Source organism: Anastrepha ludens, chromosome X (genome assembly GCF_028408465.1).
Source record: "Anastrepha ludens isolate Willacy chromosome X, idAnaLude1.1, whole genome shotgun sequence".
NCBI classification, from domain to species: Eukaryota; Metazoa; Arthropoda; class Insecta; order Diptera; family Tephritidae; genus Anastrepha; species Anastrepha ludens.
Window position 1 is genome coordinate 81649591 of NC_071503.1, and position 18936 is coordinate 81668526.

At 36.9% G+C, this 18936-nt stretch overlaps 2 protein-coding genes across 2 annotated transcripts; both read right to left on the minus strand.

Annotated features, from left to right (window-relative positions):
• Positions 1–379: 379 nt before the first annotated feature.
• Positions 380–2223, minus strand: LOC128870275 (uncharacterized). The gene is made up of 5 exons (XM_054112876.1): positions 1369–2223; positions 1165–1292; positions 881–1093; positions 664–820; positions 380–498 (listed from the first exon to the last, which is right to left on the minus strand). The coding sequence occupies exons 2-5, from the start codon at positions 1225–1227 to the stop codon at positions 380–382; spliced, it is 552 nt and encodes a 183-aa protein (XP_053968851.1). The 5' UTR covers positions 1228–1292; positions 1369–2223.
• Positions 2224–10531: 8308 nt separating this feature from the next.
• LOC128870276 (uncharacterized) lies at positions 10532–12375 on the minus strand. Its single transcript, XM_054112877.1, has 5 exons — positions 11521–12375; positions 11317–11444; positions 11033–11245; positions 10816–10972; positions 10532–10650 (listed from the first exon to the last, which is right to left on the minus strand). Exons 2-5 carry the CDS (start codon positions 11377–11379, stop codon positions 10532–10534), a joined length of 552 nt encoding a protein of 183 aa, XP_053968852.1. The 5' UTR covers positions 11380–11444; positions 11521–12375.
• Between the last annotated feature and the right edge of the window lie 6561 nt (positions 12376–18936).

Genomic DNA, 18936 nt, shown 5'->3' on the forward strand with positions numbered 1-18936 from the left:
CTTTTACAAATTGACGACAAATATAACGTAAATAACATTTATTTAACTCTATTAATATATTTACACTTATATTTAAGAAACTGTGTTTTCACGAAACTATTTTAATAACAAAAGTACGTTTACATTTAATTTGATTAGTATTTTTGATTAGTAATTTATTTATTTACTAGTTATTAGTATACCTACTTCTTTATATATATTATAATTATATTTAAAAAATTATATTAAGGCAAAATTAGTGTGAAAATAGTATAAACTGTAATATTCGAAGGCAAAAGGTAAATACATTCATTGATTAATAGTTAATTTTACATTTTTTTTAGTTCTAATTAATAATTTATTTACATATAACTTTTTTATATATATTAAGTGTTAAATATTATTTCTTATTTAAATTCCGCTGCCGATAATTTCGCTGCTTAAAACGGTGGTGACTAAGCTCAATTGACCTACGAATGTTCTTCTCGTAAGTTGCTCGTCCGCATAGCTGAAAAATATCTGAAACAAGAAAACAGATACAATGTTATAGATGCGGTGTATATATGTATATATGTAAATTTTTTTTTTAATTTTTGTGCAAAATTTTAGAACTAGTTATTTACCATATTACAATTTTAAATAAAGTGAATAACCAAAAACAAAAGAAAGTACAAATTTACCTACCAAAAAGTATGTCCGAAACAAGAGAATATTGGGACAATGCTTCATTGTTGCCCCTACCATCCCAGTTGCAAAGCGACAACATTTCATTACTATAAAGTTGACGAAGCAAATCGTCAACAGTCGTTTCAGGACCCTTAATTTTCAAAAGTAAAGTTTTCTAAAAATTAAAACAAAAACATCTATTAGACAAGAACGAAGAAATTATTTTTTTACTAACCATTGCCTCAAGATATTGTTGTTGCAGCAGCTTTTTTTCAAATTCTTCAGCTGCAGCTAGCGTTTGCAATGGTAATGTGGACGATATTTCCGTTTGAATTTCATCCACTTCTTCTCCAGTCATTTTACAAACAGAATGATGAATCCTGCGGAGTAGGACCTTACATTCACGCACCGTCTTAAATTGTGTTAGCTGCTCACTGGCTTCGATTTTCTGTATAGTTATCAAAATAAGAATGTAAATAAATAGTTTGATACGACAGTGGTATGCCGCTAAATACGTACATTTTCATTAAATATGTTTTCTAAATTAGTTAGTCGCTTGCCGAAATGAAAGAATTGGTCCATAACTATTTTCTGGTTTTCCAATAATTTTGCTTGGTTTGTTAAAACCGTTTTTTACAATTCCTCAACTGCTGGGAAAAATTAAAAATTTAAGTTTAAATTAACAATATAAATATAATATATATATATATGCATTTAAAATACCCTTGTCGCCAACTGGCTGCTGAGCCTCAATGCCAATGCTTTCTTCGCTGAACAAAAACTCCATATCTGTAATAATAGCATAAAAAAACAGCAGTATCAAATTTCTTAATATTTTAAATGTTAAATCTAATTTTCAAAAACGTGGAAAAGGTGATGCAGAACTGGTATAAGTAAGTGTTTGCCTTCATGGGGTATGCAAAAGTATTTGTATGCAATGTCCTCTTTGGGTATTTTTATTTCTTCATTACCTAATTGATCACCTAGTATTATACCTAGTGCCGGAGAAGATTGTACCGGTTGGTCAAAATAGTTTTCTAATTTGCCAAAACTGTATCCTATTAAATAATCACCTATACCTATTATTTTGACAGGCACAACTTTTCTGCTAAAACAGTAGGAATCTTTTTCTTTTTTGTGATCAATTTTGAAAGCACCAATTTTTGAAATATTCTCGACATCATTTCCTTCTTCTAGCCTAAAATGTATTTGCTCAAGAATTTTGTTTGGCTTTTTAACGATTTTCTTTAAATATTGCATATAGTTTTCAAACTTATATGCCGAAAAACTATCAAGAGTTCCATACTGCCTAGCACAATCTGTTATGTGCAACTACCCATGCACATTATAACTAACTAAATAGTCACCAAAGATTTGCCCAAACAAATGAACAAACTCCTGCAAAATATTCTGTGCTACGTCTGCTTCAGTTTTTAATGATTTTTGGCTTGATAATAGCCGTATTCCAGTGTGCAATAGGAGGAAGAGAAAGTAAAAATCACTACCAATACAGTCTTTTAATACAAAAATTCCAATATACAATAAAAATTGTCTGTATTCCGTCGATTTCCAATTATTGATTTCATTGAAATCCCTGCACACGTGACCAAAATCTGTAGGAACATATTTTGACAAAAAATTAATTTTTTCATTAATTTTAGTGACATTAGCTCTCTTCATTAACAACTGAGTCAACTTTTTAGTTACACCAAGATCGACTAGGTGCATTGGATCAAGTGGAAATTGCGACACCATTTTAAAACCTGATTTTTCTAAAATGCTTTCGCAAGTTCTAAAAGTAGAACTATGATGTGCCGGTTCTGCTCTATATTTAAAAGAAACATCAGAGCGTAGGTTATGAACTTTTTTCGAAAAGCAAATCCTTTTATTTACATAACTTCCTACTTGATCACACTTTGAGCAACTATTTTTACCATTGTGAGACTGTACACCTGTGACAAAGGCACGGGCAGGTGTATCACAGCAAAATAAACGGATATCAAACTTTTTCTTTATGGGATTTGATCCCACTTGAAGTCCGTTTTCTTTCAAATAAATTACTTCCTCACAAAAATCTTTTAAGTAATCATTGACGTTCCACGGTTTTTCCGTCCCAGAAAAGCAAGCAATGGTAAAAGGGTACTCGTTTGGAAAGCCAACGATTGCCCCAAGGATGGGCCACAAAACTTTACTTGAACTGTTATACAACTTAAGCCCATCAATGCCTACGTCAATTTTTACTTCATCACCTCCTAGGACTAGTTTGCGGTTGTGTGCTTTGCAGTCTTCCACAAGGCTTCTTATTAGCGGCGACGGCAGTGGACCTGTGTCGTCTCCGGCAAAATAGAACGAGGTTAGCCAGATGTTGCTTCCGCTCACTTCCCAGCTAACCGTCGTAGTATCTGCGTTACTGAAATTTTGAATCATAAATATGTTAAGATGTGCTTTTGCAATTATGCATGCTCTTTTAGTACCTTCACAATTGGTCTTGTATACTTTATAACCTCATGTCCTCAGACCGCAGATTTCGCCATTCCGTACCCAGGGTTCCTGGATGAGGACTACATCCGACTGATCTTCTGCCAGACGATCCAGGAGGGCAAGGCAGGCTTCCTTACAATGATGTAGGTTTATCTGCAGAAGATGCATCAGCTGTTAGCGTTATGTCTGGGTCTTCTTTGTTTTCGCATAAAAGTTCCCTTTCGGAATACTTACGCTGTTGTACGGAATACTTACCCTCCCGTTCGAAGTACAACCTCCCTAAGCCCATTTCTGAGCCTGAAGAGGTGTATTCTTCTTCGGTGGGATGGTCGTCTTCGCTCATTGGCTCGGTTTCGCTCATGGATTCTAGTTCGCTCATGAGCTTTGCACTTTCCTTCGTGGTGAGGAACTCAATTGCATCCGTGTAGGTTTTATAAATGTGAAGCTTCACCTTTACAAAACCGTATCTCAATTGCCCATCGCATTTCGCTAACGGTTCAATTGAGTTTTCTGTGAGGAGCAGGAGAGCCTGCATGGTGGCGCGCTTCTGTTCTTTCGATTCTTTCACGCTGTTTTTGTTGGTAAGTGTTTTGACATACCTTCACTCCTGCGTTGGGATATCCGGATTGCAGACCCGAATGAGCTTCATAATCTCTTCCGGGTCTTCGACGGTTGAAGGTTACCAAACCCTTGCTCGTGGCCTGGACGGAATATCCTTCCTGTCCACGACCATTAGCTTGGCATTTGGGTACACTTCGCCGACTTTGGAGATGGCCTCTTTATGCAGCTGAACCGATCTCTCATCGTCGCACGCTATTATTTTTATCTGGCCTTGGTGCCAGCCTAAGTCTTCGCACGCAGGGGGGGCCGGGGTTCTCCAGAATAACCTTCAGTGCCACTTTCGTTAGCTCGGCTTCGATCCATTTCCATTGGGCCTTGGGGATCGTACCTTCAGGATAGTTCTCGTCCAGGACTCCTATGATAAAGCGGTCTTTTGCAACCTCTGCAAATGATCTTCTGGGCGTCACGCCCATTGATTTGTGCCTTTTTGCGCTTGGCTTATTATCCTCCAAGGACCGCTGTCGTTTTGGAGCCGATTGTATTGGTTTGAAGTCGGGGTTGAAATCAGGAATGATCGCATTCGCTCTTTCAATCGCCTCTTTCAACTCCTGTGACATTTCACCTTCCTTTGGGTGAGTTTCGTGCACCCTCCTTAGGAGCCGAGCTGCGTTTCTGCGATCCTGGTAGCTCGCTTTCGCTGGGTCTACCACCCTCACAAGCGGTCATCCTTCGGTACCGGAGCTAGCAGTAGCAGTGCTTCCGGCCGGGACCGTTTTTGGGGGCTGTACTTGTACTTGGACCTGTGTCCAGTTCTGATTGTGTGGCAACTGGCCTCGCTTTCGCTGAGACTGTCGCTGTATGTTTCGATCGACTTATTAAGCCGATGGATGGCGTTTTCTTCGAGCTCAGTGCGACCGTTGCTTTTATTGCGGAACTGTTTGTTCCTGTCGGTCTATTAGAAGGAGGACCGATCTCCTTTTTTTGTTTGTTTTTGAATTAGGACTCTGCATTTTTGGACCCACGAGTGTCGGAGAAAGGATGTCCGCCCGTGCATAGCTCCGAACTACACGAGTAAGGCTAGTTATTACGGAGGACGCCAGTTATCCGTAAGCTCCGTTCGAGACTTGGTTATTTATTAGAAGGACCTCAAGCCTGACAGATTCTCGGCACGGCTCGCATCACACCTTAATCCAGCCCTTCACCCCCGACCACGTTAAAAGTACCTTGAGTAGTGCTGTACTATTGAGGAGTATCGAACCCTACCCATAGTACCCTTAACTTAGCTAAGTACCTCCTGAAAATAGGAAAACTCTGGTACTTATTACCAGCTGGCACCCTCGGGGAGGGTTCAGTGGAGGATTTTCGCCAGCCTAACATACGTACATAACTTACATATGATACATACATATTATAATTTAACTAAACTTGCGTTTCCGTCATGTGCCGTCTGGAATTAAGCAATTCCAAAGAATTGCTTTATTAAAACTGCAATAATGCAACTTATACTTTTATTGAACACTTATTAACTTTTTTCTTAACAAAGCCGTCTGTGTTAAATTAAATATTCGAGTTGAATTTTAGTTAGTGGGAACGGAAATGCAAATTATTAATAGCGAACTAAATAAATGGGTAAACAGTTCTTGGAACTGCATTTATGTAAAAATAAAGTAGTAAATTAATGTGAGAAGTACATATTTATGTACGTACTATATGTATATTAGTATTTATATTATATTGGCTTGTGTTAAGGGGTTATATGTACGCAGTTATGACTTTCAAAAAAATCGATTTTTTCTTATTACATTTTTGTAATGTACATATATTCAAAAGTATACGCACGAAATTTGAAGTAGATCTAAGCAATACTTTCGGAGTTATACCTAAATATGTAGAGATGCCTCGGCACGTTTTAAGGTAGGTATTGAAACTTTAAACGTGTTTTTTTCAAAACGGCATTTTTCAAGTCGGTGTACACGATATCTCGAAAACGGCTTGTTTGATCAACCGTTTTAACTCAGTCTTTAAAGATACATTTTCTAGTAATTAATCGTTCCTTTTGTAAATCTGATACTTATTTTCCATTTTATAATCAATTTACGGCCAAATTTTAACGTAAAAATCGAAATCATTTCTTTTAAAAGCTGCCAATTTGTGAAAATTCACTATTTTGATTAGCCGAACGATTAATTACTAGATAATCTAATATACTAACAAAATTTGTTTGGTTTTTTGATTTCAGATAATCCAATCCTGAGTTACGATGTACACCGTAAATCGTCTTTTTTTAAAGGAGGTTCGAGAAATCGCCTGCAGCGCGCTCTATAATCAACATTTTCATAAATAAAAAATTTTGTTACGTTCTTGAAGGATGCTTTTATAACCGCCAAAAATTTTCAAATTAAAATATTCTGAAGTTTCTTCAGGATAAATCCTTGACAACCCGTCTTTTATTTGCTTCATAACTGCGTATAACCCCTTAAGGGAATAACGGAAGATATTACAATATAACACTCTATCTCAAATCTTACCCCCAATATTTGCTACATGGCCCGGGCTTGGTTAGCTGTACTCATTTTAGAAACCATTCCGCCAATCATTTTCCCCAATGAGTCCGCTGAGTTGTTGGATTTGTTTTCCTTCTCAATACATCTTCTTTTGAAGAGATTGATGGCTCCTCCATTCTATACCTCAGCACTTCTGCCACGTTTTTTTCCATTAGGTTGCTGTGACTGGGGTAGAGCAACTGACGGAGATGAAGCTTAGATTACTGATGTTGATGGCGATGCTGAATCAACATCAATACACTTTCCTGCCATACCGGTCGCGGTATTAAAATAATTGTGTTCTAGAATTAAAAATACTAATAAATACAGGGTCCGGCTCTCGAAATGTAACCAAGCTCAGACCGCTCGCGCAGCTGATGCACGGGCATCAGCTGTCTGTTAGCGCGGAAACATTTTGCCGAGAGTAAGCGCGAAAAAAAATCAGTAATGGATTTCAATAGTGTGATTGCATAATAGGTTGTCTTTTTGAATCCAAGGTTGTTCAAATGGTTTATAACGGTTTGATGACTCGTGCCCAGCTCTTGACCGATGCTACGGCTGCTACTATGCCGGTCTCTTTCGATCAATTCAGCGATTTTATCGCAATTTTTGACGACAGGCCTTCCGGACCGTGGCGCATCTTCGATCACCTCTGCACCAGAACGAAAACGTTGAAACCATCGTTGTGCGGTGGAAATGGAAACTGTATCGGGTCCATAAACTGCACAAATTTTATAGGCAGCATGAGATGCATTTTTGCCTTTATCGTAGTAGTACCAGAGAATGTTAATGCAATGAGAAGGTGCAAATGTTACTGTGAGCTTTTTTTAGTACAATTGAGATTTGAAAGATTTGTAATAAGGTCATTTAGCACACCGAGTTTATAGACACCTCACTGACTTTTGCCCACACAAAAATTAGAAACACCACATATCTTTCACCTCAACACACAACACATTTCTCACCTCGACATTAAACCAATTAAATTTTTACTATTTTCGTATTTTTGAAATAATAAGCGAATACGTAAAATTTATTACATCATTTTTTTTTCAATTACATTAAAAAAAAACGATTTAAAAAAAAAATTTATAAAAAAAAGTTTGCGCCGGGAATTGAACTCGAGTCTAACATGTGGCGAGGAAAAATAGGCGGTGCGTTTATTTCTTCGAATGCTTATTTTTTGACCATTTTGTTACTTTTGAAATGATAAGCGGATACATAAAATGTATTACAAATTTTTTTACGATTACATTAAAAAAAAAAAATTTGAAAACGAAAAAAAAAAAATATGTGCCGAGAATTGATGGCGAGTCACGTGGGGAGGATAAATACGCAGAGCGTTTATTTATGCGCCTGTGAACAAAAGGTTTTGTGCATGCGCGCGACGCGAATAAATTTTAATAAAGTTCTGAAAGTAATTCATGAAGTTTTTCATTACACACATATGTACATAAATGAACGTATACTTTATATGTAAATAAATGATGGTATATGAAATATACATAAGTACATAATATGTATGTACATGTCAATAGGAGGTATTTGCATTCAGAAAAAAAGAACGGTTTAAGATAAATCAACACTTATTTTATATTGTATGTCAATTTATAGTTTATGTATTCGACAGCATTTACATACATATGTATGTATGTACATTTGTATATGAAAAACAATAATGCACAAGCGCAAGAACATCATATCACATATGCAAGTATGCCCAAATAACCTTGACTTATGTATGTACACATGTCATACCACATCACATTCTTACAAGAAATCAAATACACATACGCACTAGTGAACGAGCTTCTTCCTAACAAGTGCAAAAACAATTCTGCTCTATGTATGCATATATACCGACTTTATGTCCTAGCTATATACATACATACATATATACCTACTTGCCTTCTAAACTTCCTACAAAATAATTGTATTCATATGTTACTACATCCATGCACGTTCATACATTCAAGCATACATATACATATGCGCGAGCACAGCGCTCCCTTCTTGCTTCCGTGTACTTTTGTCTTTCACCAGTCGATATTCCTAATATTGTACTTACAAAAACACAATACTTTGATAGACGCAAAAGCAACAGCAAGCACAACGCGATGGCCGCTTTGCCACCACACATTCTAAAATGTTCTAGAACACAACAAAAACACATACATACCTCACATGCGCATGTCGCCCAAAGCTAAAATCTAAGCCTAGCGACTACAAAAACAAAATACATTCGTAGACGCAGTCGCAGCGGCCATGATTCTATCAGCGACGGCGCTGAACAATTTAGAACAAAAACAAAAAGTTCATTCATAAGTTCGAGTTCATATTTCAATTTCATTCATAAAACGAGCCGCCCATATGCCAATTTTCGCGACCATTCGAAAATAGTCAATATTGGAATATTTCGCGTGGAATTATTTGCCAATACTTGATAAATCTTAAATTTTTGTCATGTCGAGTGGCCGCGGCTCCGTATGTATGTATGCACCCTTATATGTACATATGTAAATATGTCTTCTAACTGTGCGACAGTCGCGAGTTAATGCGACTTCCAGCGAATCACACATTGCTGTCCGCAAAGCCGCATATATGTACCTTATGATCAGAAAGTACCGGGAATGTTTAAATTAAACAAAACTGAGTTAAATTTAAGGCAAATTTATATTATCTCCTTCAAAATATGACCCGTCTGAAGCAACATACATGTGCCAACGTTTAACCCAGTCCTCCAAACACCCCCGGCAGGCCGATTTGTATTCTCTTTGATCAGTGCGATGGCGCGTTATCATCATGCAAAATCTGAGAATTGTTTGCTCACATTTCCGGGGGTTTCCAACACACAGCATCTCTCTAAGGTTTCAAAACGGATAAATAATATTCTCTATTTTGAATGTTTGGCCCGATGGAAGGTACTCATGGTGGACTATGCCTTGGCAATCGAAGGAAACAGTCAATATCACCTTCCCGGTTCTTTTTGCTCATAGGGTATACATATCCCATCTTTTCACTGACGGACAAGAAGACGGTCGCAGTTGCTGTTTTTTATATGCATACATTTTGCGTTCGTTGAAGGTTTGTATATATTTGTATACATATGCGTGTATGCGCGTTTGGCTTTCTGGATGCATCCATGGATATTAGAATATTTTCTCATCAATATGTGTATGTAAGTATTCAGATTTGACTGAAGAGATTAAATATAGGAATGCATATTCATATGATTCCCTTTATGGCTGTTTTACATATAAATTAATTCAAAAGAAGTATGAATAATGTTATATAGAAAATAAATTTCTAAATAACAGGTATTAGAAAAACCTGAATACAGTATTTTAAATCAATTCTAATTAAATCAAATATAAAAAATGAAATAAAAATATCGAGCAAAAAACTGTGTACAGGATTTGAACCTGAGTCAAACCTGAGACTATGTACCGCATACTCAACACATCTTTCACGGTTGCGCTAATTTACAATTATTAATGAAGTTATCTAAATCACTCATTTATTCGATTCGCATTATATGCACATATTCTGCGTTAGTTGAAAGTTTCCCAGCAAGAAGAGTGGCGGTCAGGTTACCCTTCACGTAACCGCCACGCGTGGTCGTTAAACTATCACTAACCACGCCCCTTTACAATCACTTTGTTAAAAGCGTTGGGAAAATCGTGCCAAAAATTTTGTGTACGTGTGATTTTTTATCCCTTTCATACATATGGATTCGTTTGCCAGTGCCAGTTTCATATAAACGTAGCGACGAACAAAATAACTTTTAGGCCAGCGCCGGCAGCATAGCGCGATAGCCGAGCGGCTAGCAATGCAACTTTCCAATCCAAAATCCCCGGTTCGAGTCACAAACAAATTTTTTTTTTTTTATATTTATTTCATTTTGTTTTAGTTTAATGGTTTTCTTTTACAAATTGACGACAAATATAACGTAAATAACATTTATTTAACTCTATTAATATATTTACACTTATATTTAAGAAACTGTGTTTTCACGAAACTATTTTAATAACAAAAGTACGTTTACATTTAATTTGATTAGTATTTTTGATTAGTAATTTATTTATTTACTAGTTATTAGTATACCTACTTCTTTATATATATTATAATTATATTTAAAAAATTATATTAAGGCAAAATTAGTGTGAAAATAGTATAAACTGTAATATTCGAAGGCAAAAGGTAAATACATTCATTGATTAATAGTTAATTTTACATTTTTTTTAGTTCTAATTAATAATTTATTTACATATAACTTTTTTATATATATTAAGTGTTAAATATTATTTCTTATTTAAATTCCGCTGCCGATAATTTCGCTGCTTAAAACGGTGGTGACTAAGCTCAATTGACCTACGAATGTTCTTCTCGTAAGTTGCTCGTCCGCATAGCTGAAAAATATCTGAAACAAAAAAACAGATACAATGTTATAGATGCGGTGTATATATGTATATATGTAAATTTTTTTTTTAATTTTTGTGCAAAATTTTAGAACTAGTTATTTACCATATTACAATTTTAAATAAAGTGAATAACCAAAAACAAAAGAAAGTACAAATTTACCTACCAAAAAGTATGTCCGAAACAAGAGAATATTGGGACAATGCTTCATTGTTGCCCCTACCATCCCAGTTGCAAAGCGACAACATTTCATTACTATAAAGTTGACGAAGCAAATCGTCAACAGTCGTTTCAGGACCCTTAATTTTCAAAAGTAAAGTTTTCTAAAAATTAAAACAAAAACATCTATTAGACAAGAACGAAGAAATTATTTTTTTACTAACCATTGCCTCAAGATATTGTTGTTGCAGCAGCTTTTTTTCAAATTCTTCAGCTGCAGCTAGCGTTTGCAATGGTAATGTGGACGATATTTCCGTTTGAATTTCATCCACTTCTTCTCCAGTCATTTTACAAACAGAATGATGAATCCTGCGGAGTAGGACCTTACATTCACGCACCGTCTTAAATTGTGTTAGCTGCTCACTGGCTTCGATTTTCTGTATAGTTATCAAAATAAGAATGTAAATAAATAGTTTGATACGACAGTGGTATGCCGCTAAATACGTACATTTTCATTAAATATGTTTTCTAAATTAGTTAGTCGCTTGCCGAAATGAAAGAATTGGTCCATAACTATTTTCTGGTTTTCCAATAATTTTGCTTGGTTTGTTAAAACCGTTTTTTACAATTCCTCAACTGCTGGGAAAAATTAAAAATTTAAGTTTAAATTAACAATATAAATATAATATATATATATATGCATTTAAAATACCCTTGTCGCCAACTGGCTGCTGAGCCTCAATGCCAATGCTTTCTTCGCTGAACAAAAACTCCATATCTGTAATAATAGCATAAAAAAACAGCAGTATCAAATTTCTTAATATTTTAAATGTTAAATCTAATTTTCAAAAACGTGGAAAAGGTGATGCAGAACTGGTATAAGTAAGTGTTTGCCTTCATGGGGTATGCAAAAGTATTTGTATGCAATGTCCTCTTTGGGTATTTTTATTTCTTCATTACCTAATTGATCACCTAGTATTATACCTAGTGCCGGAGAAGATTGTACCGGTTGGTCAAAATAGTTTTCTAATTTGCCAAAACTGTATCCTATTAAATAATCACCTATACCTATTATTTTGACAGGCACAACTTTTCTGCTAAAACAGTAGGAATCTTTTTCTTTTTTGTGATCAATTTTGAAAGCACCAATTTTTGAAATATTCTCGACATCATTTCCTTCTTCTAGCCTAAAATGTATTTGCTCAAGAATTTTGTTTGGCTTTTTAACGATTTTCTTTAAATATTGCATATAGTTTTCAAACTTATATGCCGAAAAACTATCAAGAGTTCCATACTGCCTAGCACAATCTGTTATGTGCAACTACCCATGCACATTATAACTAACTAAATAGTCACCAAAGATTTGCCCAAACAAATGAACAAACTCCTGCAAAATATTCTGTGCTACGTCTGCTTCAGTTTTTAATGATTTTTGGCTTGATAATAGCCGTATTCCAGTGTGCAATAGGAGGAAGAGAAAGTAAAAATCACTACCAATACAGTCTTTTAATACAAAAATTCCAATATACAATAAAAATTGTCTGTATTCCGTCGATTTCCAATTATTGATTTCATTGAAATCCCTGCACACGTGACCAAAATCTGTAGGAACATATTTTGACAAAAAATTAATTTTTTCATTAATTTTAGTGACATTAGCTCTCTTCATTAACAACTGAGTCAACTTTTTAGTTACACCAAGATCGACTAGGTGCATTGGATCAAGTGGAAATTGCGACACCATTTTAAAACCTGATTTTTCTAAAATGCTTTCGCAAGTTCTAAAAGTAGAACTATGATGTGCCGGTTCTGCTCTATATTTAAAAGAAACATCAGAGCGTAGGTTATGAACTTTTTTCGAAAAGCAAATCCTTTTATTTACATAACTTCCTACTTGATCACACTTTGAGCAACTATTTTTACCATTGTGAGACTGTACACCTGTGACAAAGGCACGGGCAGGTGTATCACAGCAAAATAAACGGATATCAAACTTTTTCTTTATGGGATTTGATCCCACTTGAAGTCCGTTTTCTTTCAAATAAATTACTTCCTCACAAAAATCTTTTAAGTAATCATTGACGTTCCACGGTTTTTCCGTCCCAGAAAAGCAAGCAATGGTAAAAGGGTACTCGTTTGGAAAGCCAACGATTGCCCCAAGGATGGGCCACAAAACTTTACTTGAACTGTTATACAACTTAAGCCCATCAATGCCTACGTCAATTTTTACTTCATCACCTCCTAGGACTAGTTTGCGGTTGTGTGCTTTGCAGTCTTCCACAAGGCTTCTTATTAGCGGCGACGGCAGTGGACCTGTGTCGTCTCCGGCAAAATAGAACGAGGTTAGCCAGATGTTGCTTCCGCTCACTTCCCAGCTAACCGTCGTAGTATCTGCGTTACTGAAATTTTGAATCATAAATATGTTAAGATGTGCTTTTGCAATTATGCATGCTCTTTTAGTACCTTCACAATTGGTCTTGTATACTTTATACCCTCATGTCCTCAGACCGCAGATTTCGCCATTCCGTACCCAGGGTTCCTGGATGAGGACTACATCCGGCTGATCTTCTGCCAGACGATCCAGGAGGGCAAGGCAGGCTTCCTTACAATGATGTAGGTTTATCTGCAGAAGATGCATCAGCTGTTAGCGTTATGTCTGGGTCTTCTTTGTTTTCGCATAAAAGTTCCCTTTCGGAATACTTACGCTGTTGTACGGAATACTTACCCTCCCGTTCGAAGTACAACCTCCCTAAGCCCATTTCTGAGCCTGAAGAGGTGTATTCTTCTTCGGTGGGATGGTCGTCTTCGCTCATTGGCTCGGTTTCGCTCATGGATTCTAGTTCGCTCATGAGCTTTGCACTTTCCTTCGTGGTGAGGAACTCAATTGCATCCGTGTAGGTTTTATAAATGTGAAGCTTCACCTTTACAAAACCGTATCTCAATTGCCCATCGCATTTCGCTAACGGTTCAATTGAGTTTTCTGTGAGGAGCAGGAGAGCCTGCATGGTGGCGCGCTTCTGTTCTTTCGATTCTTTCACGCTGTTTTTGTTGGTAAGTGTTTTGACATACCTTCACTCCTGCGTTGGGATATCCGGATTGCAGACCCGAATGAGCTTCATAATCTCTTCCGGGTCTTCGACGGTTGAAGGTTACCAAACCCTTGCTCGTGGCCTGGACGGAATATCCTTCCTGTCCACGACCATTAGCTTGGCATTTGGGTACACTTCGCCGACTTTGGAGATGGCCTCTTTATGCAGCTGAACCGATCTCTCATCGTCGCACGCTATTATTTTTATCTGGCCTTGGTGCCAGCCTAAGTCTTCGCACGCAGGGGGGGCCGGGGTTCTCCAGAATAACCTTCAGTGCCACTTTCGTTAGCTCGGCTTCGATCCATTTCCATTGGGCCTTGGGGATCGTACCTTCAGGATAGTTCTCGTCCAGGACTCCTATGATAAAGCGGTCTTTTGCAACCTCTGCAAATGATCTTCTGGGCGTCACGCCCATTGATTTGTGCCTTTTTGCGCTTGGCTTATTATCCTCCAAGGACCGCTGTCGTTTTGGAGCCGATTGTATTGGTTTGAAGTCGGGGTTGAAATCAGGAATGATCGCATTCGCTCTTTCAATCGCCTCTTTCAACTCCTGTGACATTTCACCTTCCTTTGGGTGAGTTTCGTGCACCCTCCTTAGGAGCCGAGCTGCGTTTCTGCGATCCTGGTAGCTCGCTTTCGCTGGGTCTACCACCCTCACAAGCGGTCATCCTTCGGTACCGGAGCTAGCAGTAGCAGTGCTTCCGGCCGGGACCGTTTTTGGGGGCTGTACTTGTACTTGGACCTGTGTCCAGTTCTGATTGTGTGGCAACTGGCCTCGCTTTCGCTGAGACTGTCGCTGTATGTTTCGATCGACTTATTAAGCCGATGGATGGCGTTTTCTTCGAGCTCAGTGCGACCGTTGCTTTTATTGCGGAACTGTTTGTTCCTGTCGGTCTATTAGAAGGAGGACCGATCTCCTTTTTTTGTTTGTTTTTGAATTAGGACTCTGCATTTTTGGACCCACGAGTGTCGGAGAAAGGATGTCCGCCCGTGCATAGCTCCGAACTACACGAGTAAGGCTAGTTATTACGGAGGACGCCAGTTATCCGTAAGCTCCGTTCGAGACTTGGTTATTTATTAGAAGGACCTCAAGCCTGACAGATTCTCGGCACGGCTCGCATCACACCTTAATCCAGCCCTTCACCCCCGACCACGTTAAAAGTACCTTGAGTAGTGCTGTACTATTGAGGAGTATCGAACCCTACCCATAGTACCCTTAACTTAGCTAAGTACCTCCTGAAAATAGGAAAACTCTGGTACTTATTACCAGCTGGCACCCTCGGGGAGGGTTCAGTGGAGGATTTTCGCCAGCCTAACATACGTACATAACTTACATATGATACATACATATTATAATTTAACTAAACTTGCGTTTCCGTCATGTGCCGTCTGGAATTAAGCAATTCCAAAGAATTGCTTTATTAAAACTGCAATAATGCAACTTATACTTTTATTGAACACTTATTAACTTTTTTCTTAACAAAGCCGTCTGTGTTAAATTAAATATTCGAGTTGAATTTTAGTTAGTGGGAACGGAAATGCAAATTATTAATAGCGAACTAAATAAATGGGTAAACAGTTCTTGGAACTGCATTTATGTAAAAATAAAGTAGTAAATTAATGTGAGAAGTACATATTTATGTACGTACTATATGTATATTAGTATTTATATTATATTGGCTTGTGTTAAGGGGTTATATGTACGCAGTTATGACTTTCAAAAAAATCGATTTTTTCTTATTACATTTTTGTAATGTACATATATTCAAAAGTATACGCACGAAATTTGAAGTAGATCTAAGCAATACTTTCGGAGTTATACCTAAATATGTAGAGATGCCTCGGCACGTTTTAAGGTAGGTATTGAAACTTTAAACGTGTTTTTTTCAAAACGGCATTTTTCAAGTCGGTATACACGATATCTCGAAAATGGCTTGTTTGATCAACCGTTTTAACTCAATCTTTAAAGATACATTTTCTAGTAATTAATCGTTCCTTTTGTAAATCTGATACTTATTTTCCATTTTATAATCAATTTACGGCCAAATTTTAACGTAAAAATCGAAATCATTTCTTTTAAAAGCTGCCAATTTGTGAAAATTCACTATTTTGATTAGCCGAACGATTAATTACTAGATAATCTAATATACTAACAAAATTTGTTTGGTTTTTTGATTTCAGATAATCCAATCCTGAGTTACGATGTACACCGTAAATCGTCTTTTTTTAAAGGAGGTTCGAGAAATCGCCTGCAGCGCGCTCTATAATCAACATTTTCATAAATAAAAAATTTTGTTACGTTCTTGAAGGATGCTTTTATAACCGCCAAAAAATTTCAAATTAAAATATTCTGAAGTTTCTTCAGGATAAATCCTTGACAACCCGTCTTTTATTTGCTTCATAACTGCGTATAACCCCTTAAGGGAATAACGGAAGATATTACAATATAACACTCTATCTCAAATCTTACCCCCAATATTTGCTACATGGCCCGGGCTTGGTTAGCTGTACTCATTTTAGAAACCATTCCGCCAATCATTTTCCCCAATGAGTCCGCTGAGTTGTTGGATTTGTTTTCCTTCTCAATACATCTTCTTTTGAAGAGATTGATGGCTCCTCCATTCTATACCTCAGCACTTCTGCCACGTTTTTTTCCATTAGGTTGCTGTGACTGGGGTAGAGCAACTGACGGAGATGAAGCTTAGATTACTGATGTTGATGGCGATGCTGAATCAACATCAATACACTTTCCTGCCATACCGGTCGCGGTATTAAAATAATTGTGTTCTAGAATTAAAAATACTAATAAATACAGGGTCCGGCTCTCGAAATGTAACCAAGCTCAGACCGCTCGCGCAGCTGATGCACGGGCATCAGCTGTCTGTTAGCGCGGAAACATTTTGCCGAGAGTAAGCGCGAAAAAAAATCAGTAATGGATTTCAATAGTGTGATTGCATAATAGGTTGTCTTTTTGAATCCAAGGTTGTTCAAATGGTTTATAACGGTTTGATGACTCGTGCCCAGCTCTTGACCGATGCTACGGCTGCTACTATGCCGGTCTCTTTCGATCAATTCAGCGATTTTATCGCAATTTTTGACGACAGGCCTTCCGGACCGTGGCGCATCTTCGATCACCTCTGCACCAGAACGAAAACGTTGAAACCATCGTTGTGCGGTGGAAATGGAAACTGTATCGGGTCCATAAACTGCACAAATTTTATAGGCAGCATGAGATGCATTTTTGCCTTTATCGTAGTAGTACCAGAGAATGTTAATGCAATGAGAAGGTGCAAATGTTACTGTGAGCTTTTTTTAGTACAATTGAGATTTGAAAGATTTGTAATAAGGTCATTTAGCACACCGAGTTTATAGACACCTCACTGACTTTTGCCCACACAAATATTAGAAACACCACATATCTTTCACCTCAACACACAACACATTTCTCACCTCGACATTAAACCAATTAAATTTTTACTATTTTCGTATTTTTGAAATAATAAGCGAATACGTAAAATTTATTACATCATTTTTTTTTTCAATTACATTAAAAAAAAACGATTTAAAAAAAAAAATTTATAAAAAAAAGTTTGCGCCGGGAATTGAACTCGAGTCTAACATGTGGCGAGGAAAAATAGGCGGTGAGTTTATTTCTTCGAATGCTTATTTTTTGACCATTTTGTTACTTTTGAAATGATAAGCGGATACATAAAATGTATTACAAATTTTTTTACGATTACATTAAAAAAAAAAAATGTGAAAACGAAAAAAAAAAAATATGTGCCGAGAATTGATGGCGAGTCACGTGGGGAGGATAAATACGCAGAGCGTTTATTTATGCGCCTGTGAACAAAAGGTTTTGTGCATGCGCGCGACGCGAATAAATTTTAATAAAGTTCTGAAAGTAATTCATGAAGTTTTTCATTACACACATATGTACATAAATGAACGTATACTTTATATGTAAATAAATGATGGTATATGAAATATACATAAGTACATAATATGTATGTACATGTCAATAGGAGGTATTTGCATTCAGAAAAAAAGAACGGTTTAAGATAAATCAACACTTATTTTATATTGTATGTCAATTTATAGTTTATGTATTCGACAGCATTTACATACATATGTATGTATGTACATTTGTATATGAAAAACAATAATGCACAAGCGCAAGAACATCATATCACATATGCAAGTATGCCCAAATAACCTTGACTTATGTATGTACACATGTCATACCACATCACATTCTTACAAGAAATCAAATACACATACGCACTAGTGAACGAGCTTCTTCCTAACAAGTGCAAAAACAATTCTGCTCTATGTATGCATATATACCGACTTTATGTCCTAGCTATATACATACATACATATATACCTACTTGCCTTCTAAACTTCCTACAAAATAATTGTATTCATATGTTACTACATCCATGCACGTTCATACATTGAAGCATACATATACATATGCGCGAGCACAGCGCTCCCTTCTTGCTTCCGCGTACTTTTGTCTTTCACCAGTCGATATTCCTAATATTGTACTTACAAAAACACAATACTTTGATAGACGCAAAAGCAACAGCAAGCACAACGCGATGGCCGCTTTGCCACCACACATTCTAAAATGTTCTAGAACACAACAAAAACACATACATACCTCACATGCGCATGTCGCCCAAAGCTAAAATCTAAGCCTAGCGACTACAAAAACAAAATACATTCGTAGACGCAGTCGCAGCGGCCATGATTCTATCAGCGACGGCGCTGAACAATTTAGAACAAAAACAAAAAGTTCATTCATAAGTTCGAGTTCATATTTCAATTTCATTCATAAAACGAGCCGCCCAATGCCAATTTTCGCGACCATTCGAAAATAGTCAATATTGGAATATTTCGCGTGGAATTATTTGCCAATATTTCATAAATCTTAAATTTTTGTCATGTCGAGTGGCCGCGGCTCCGTATGTATGTATGCACCCTTATATGTACATATGTAAATATGTCTTCTAACTGTGCGACAGTCGCGAGTT

Excerpts from the sequence above, each read along its gene's own strand:
- LOC128870275 (XM_054112876.1), bottom strand. The coding sequence starts at position 1,227 with ATGGACCAATTCTTTCATTTCGGCAAGCGACTAACTAATTTAGAAAAC. Across the intron at positions 1,094-1,164 it reads AAAACATATTTAATGAAAAT|AAAATCGAAGCCAGTGAGCA; the intron begins GTACGTATTTAG and ends ATAACTATACAG. Across the intron at positions 499-663 it reads TGTTTCGGACATACTTTTTG|ATATTTTTCAGCTATGCGGA; the intron begins GTAGGTAAATTT and ends TTCTTGTTTCAG.
- LOC128870276 (XM_054112877.1), bottom strand. The coding sequence starts at position 11,379 with ATGGACCAATTCTTTCATTTCGGCAAGCGACTAACTAATTTAGAAAAC. Across the intron at positions 11,246-11,316 it reads AAAACATATTTAATGAAAAT|AAAATCGAAGCCAGTGAGCA; the intron begins GTACGTATTTAG and ends ATAACTATACAG. Across the intron at positions 10,651-10,815 it reads TGTTTCGGACATACTTTTTG|ATATTTTTCAGCTATGCGGA; the intron begins GTAGGTAAATTT and ends TTTTTGTTTCAG.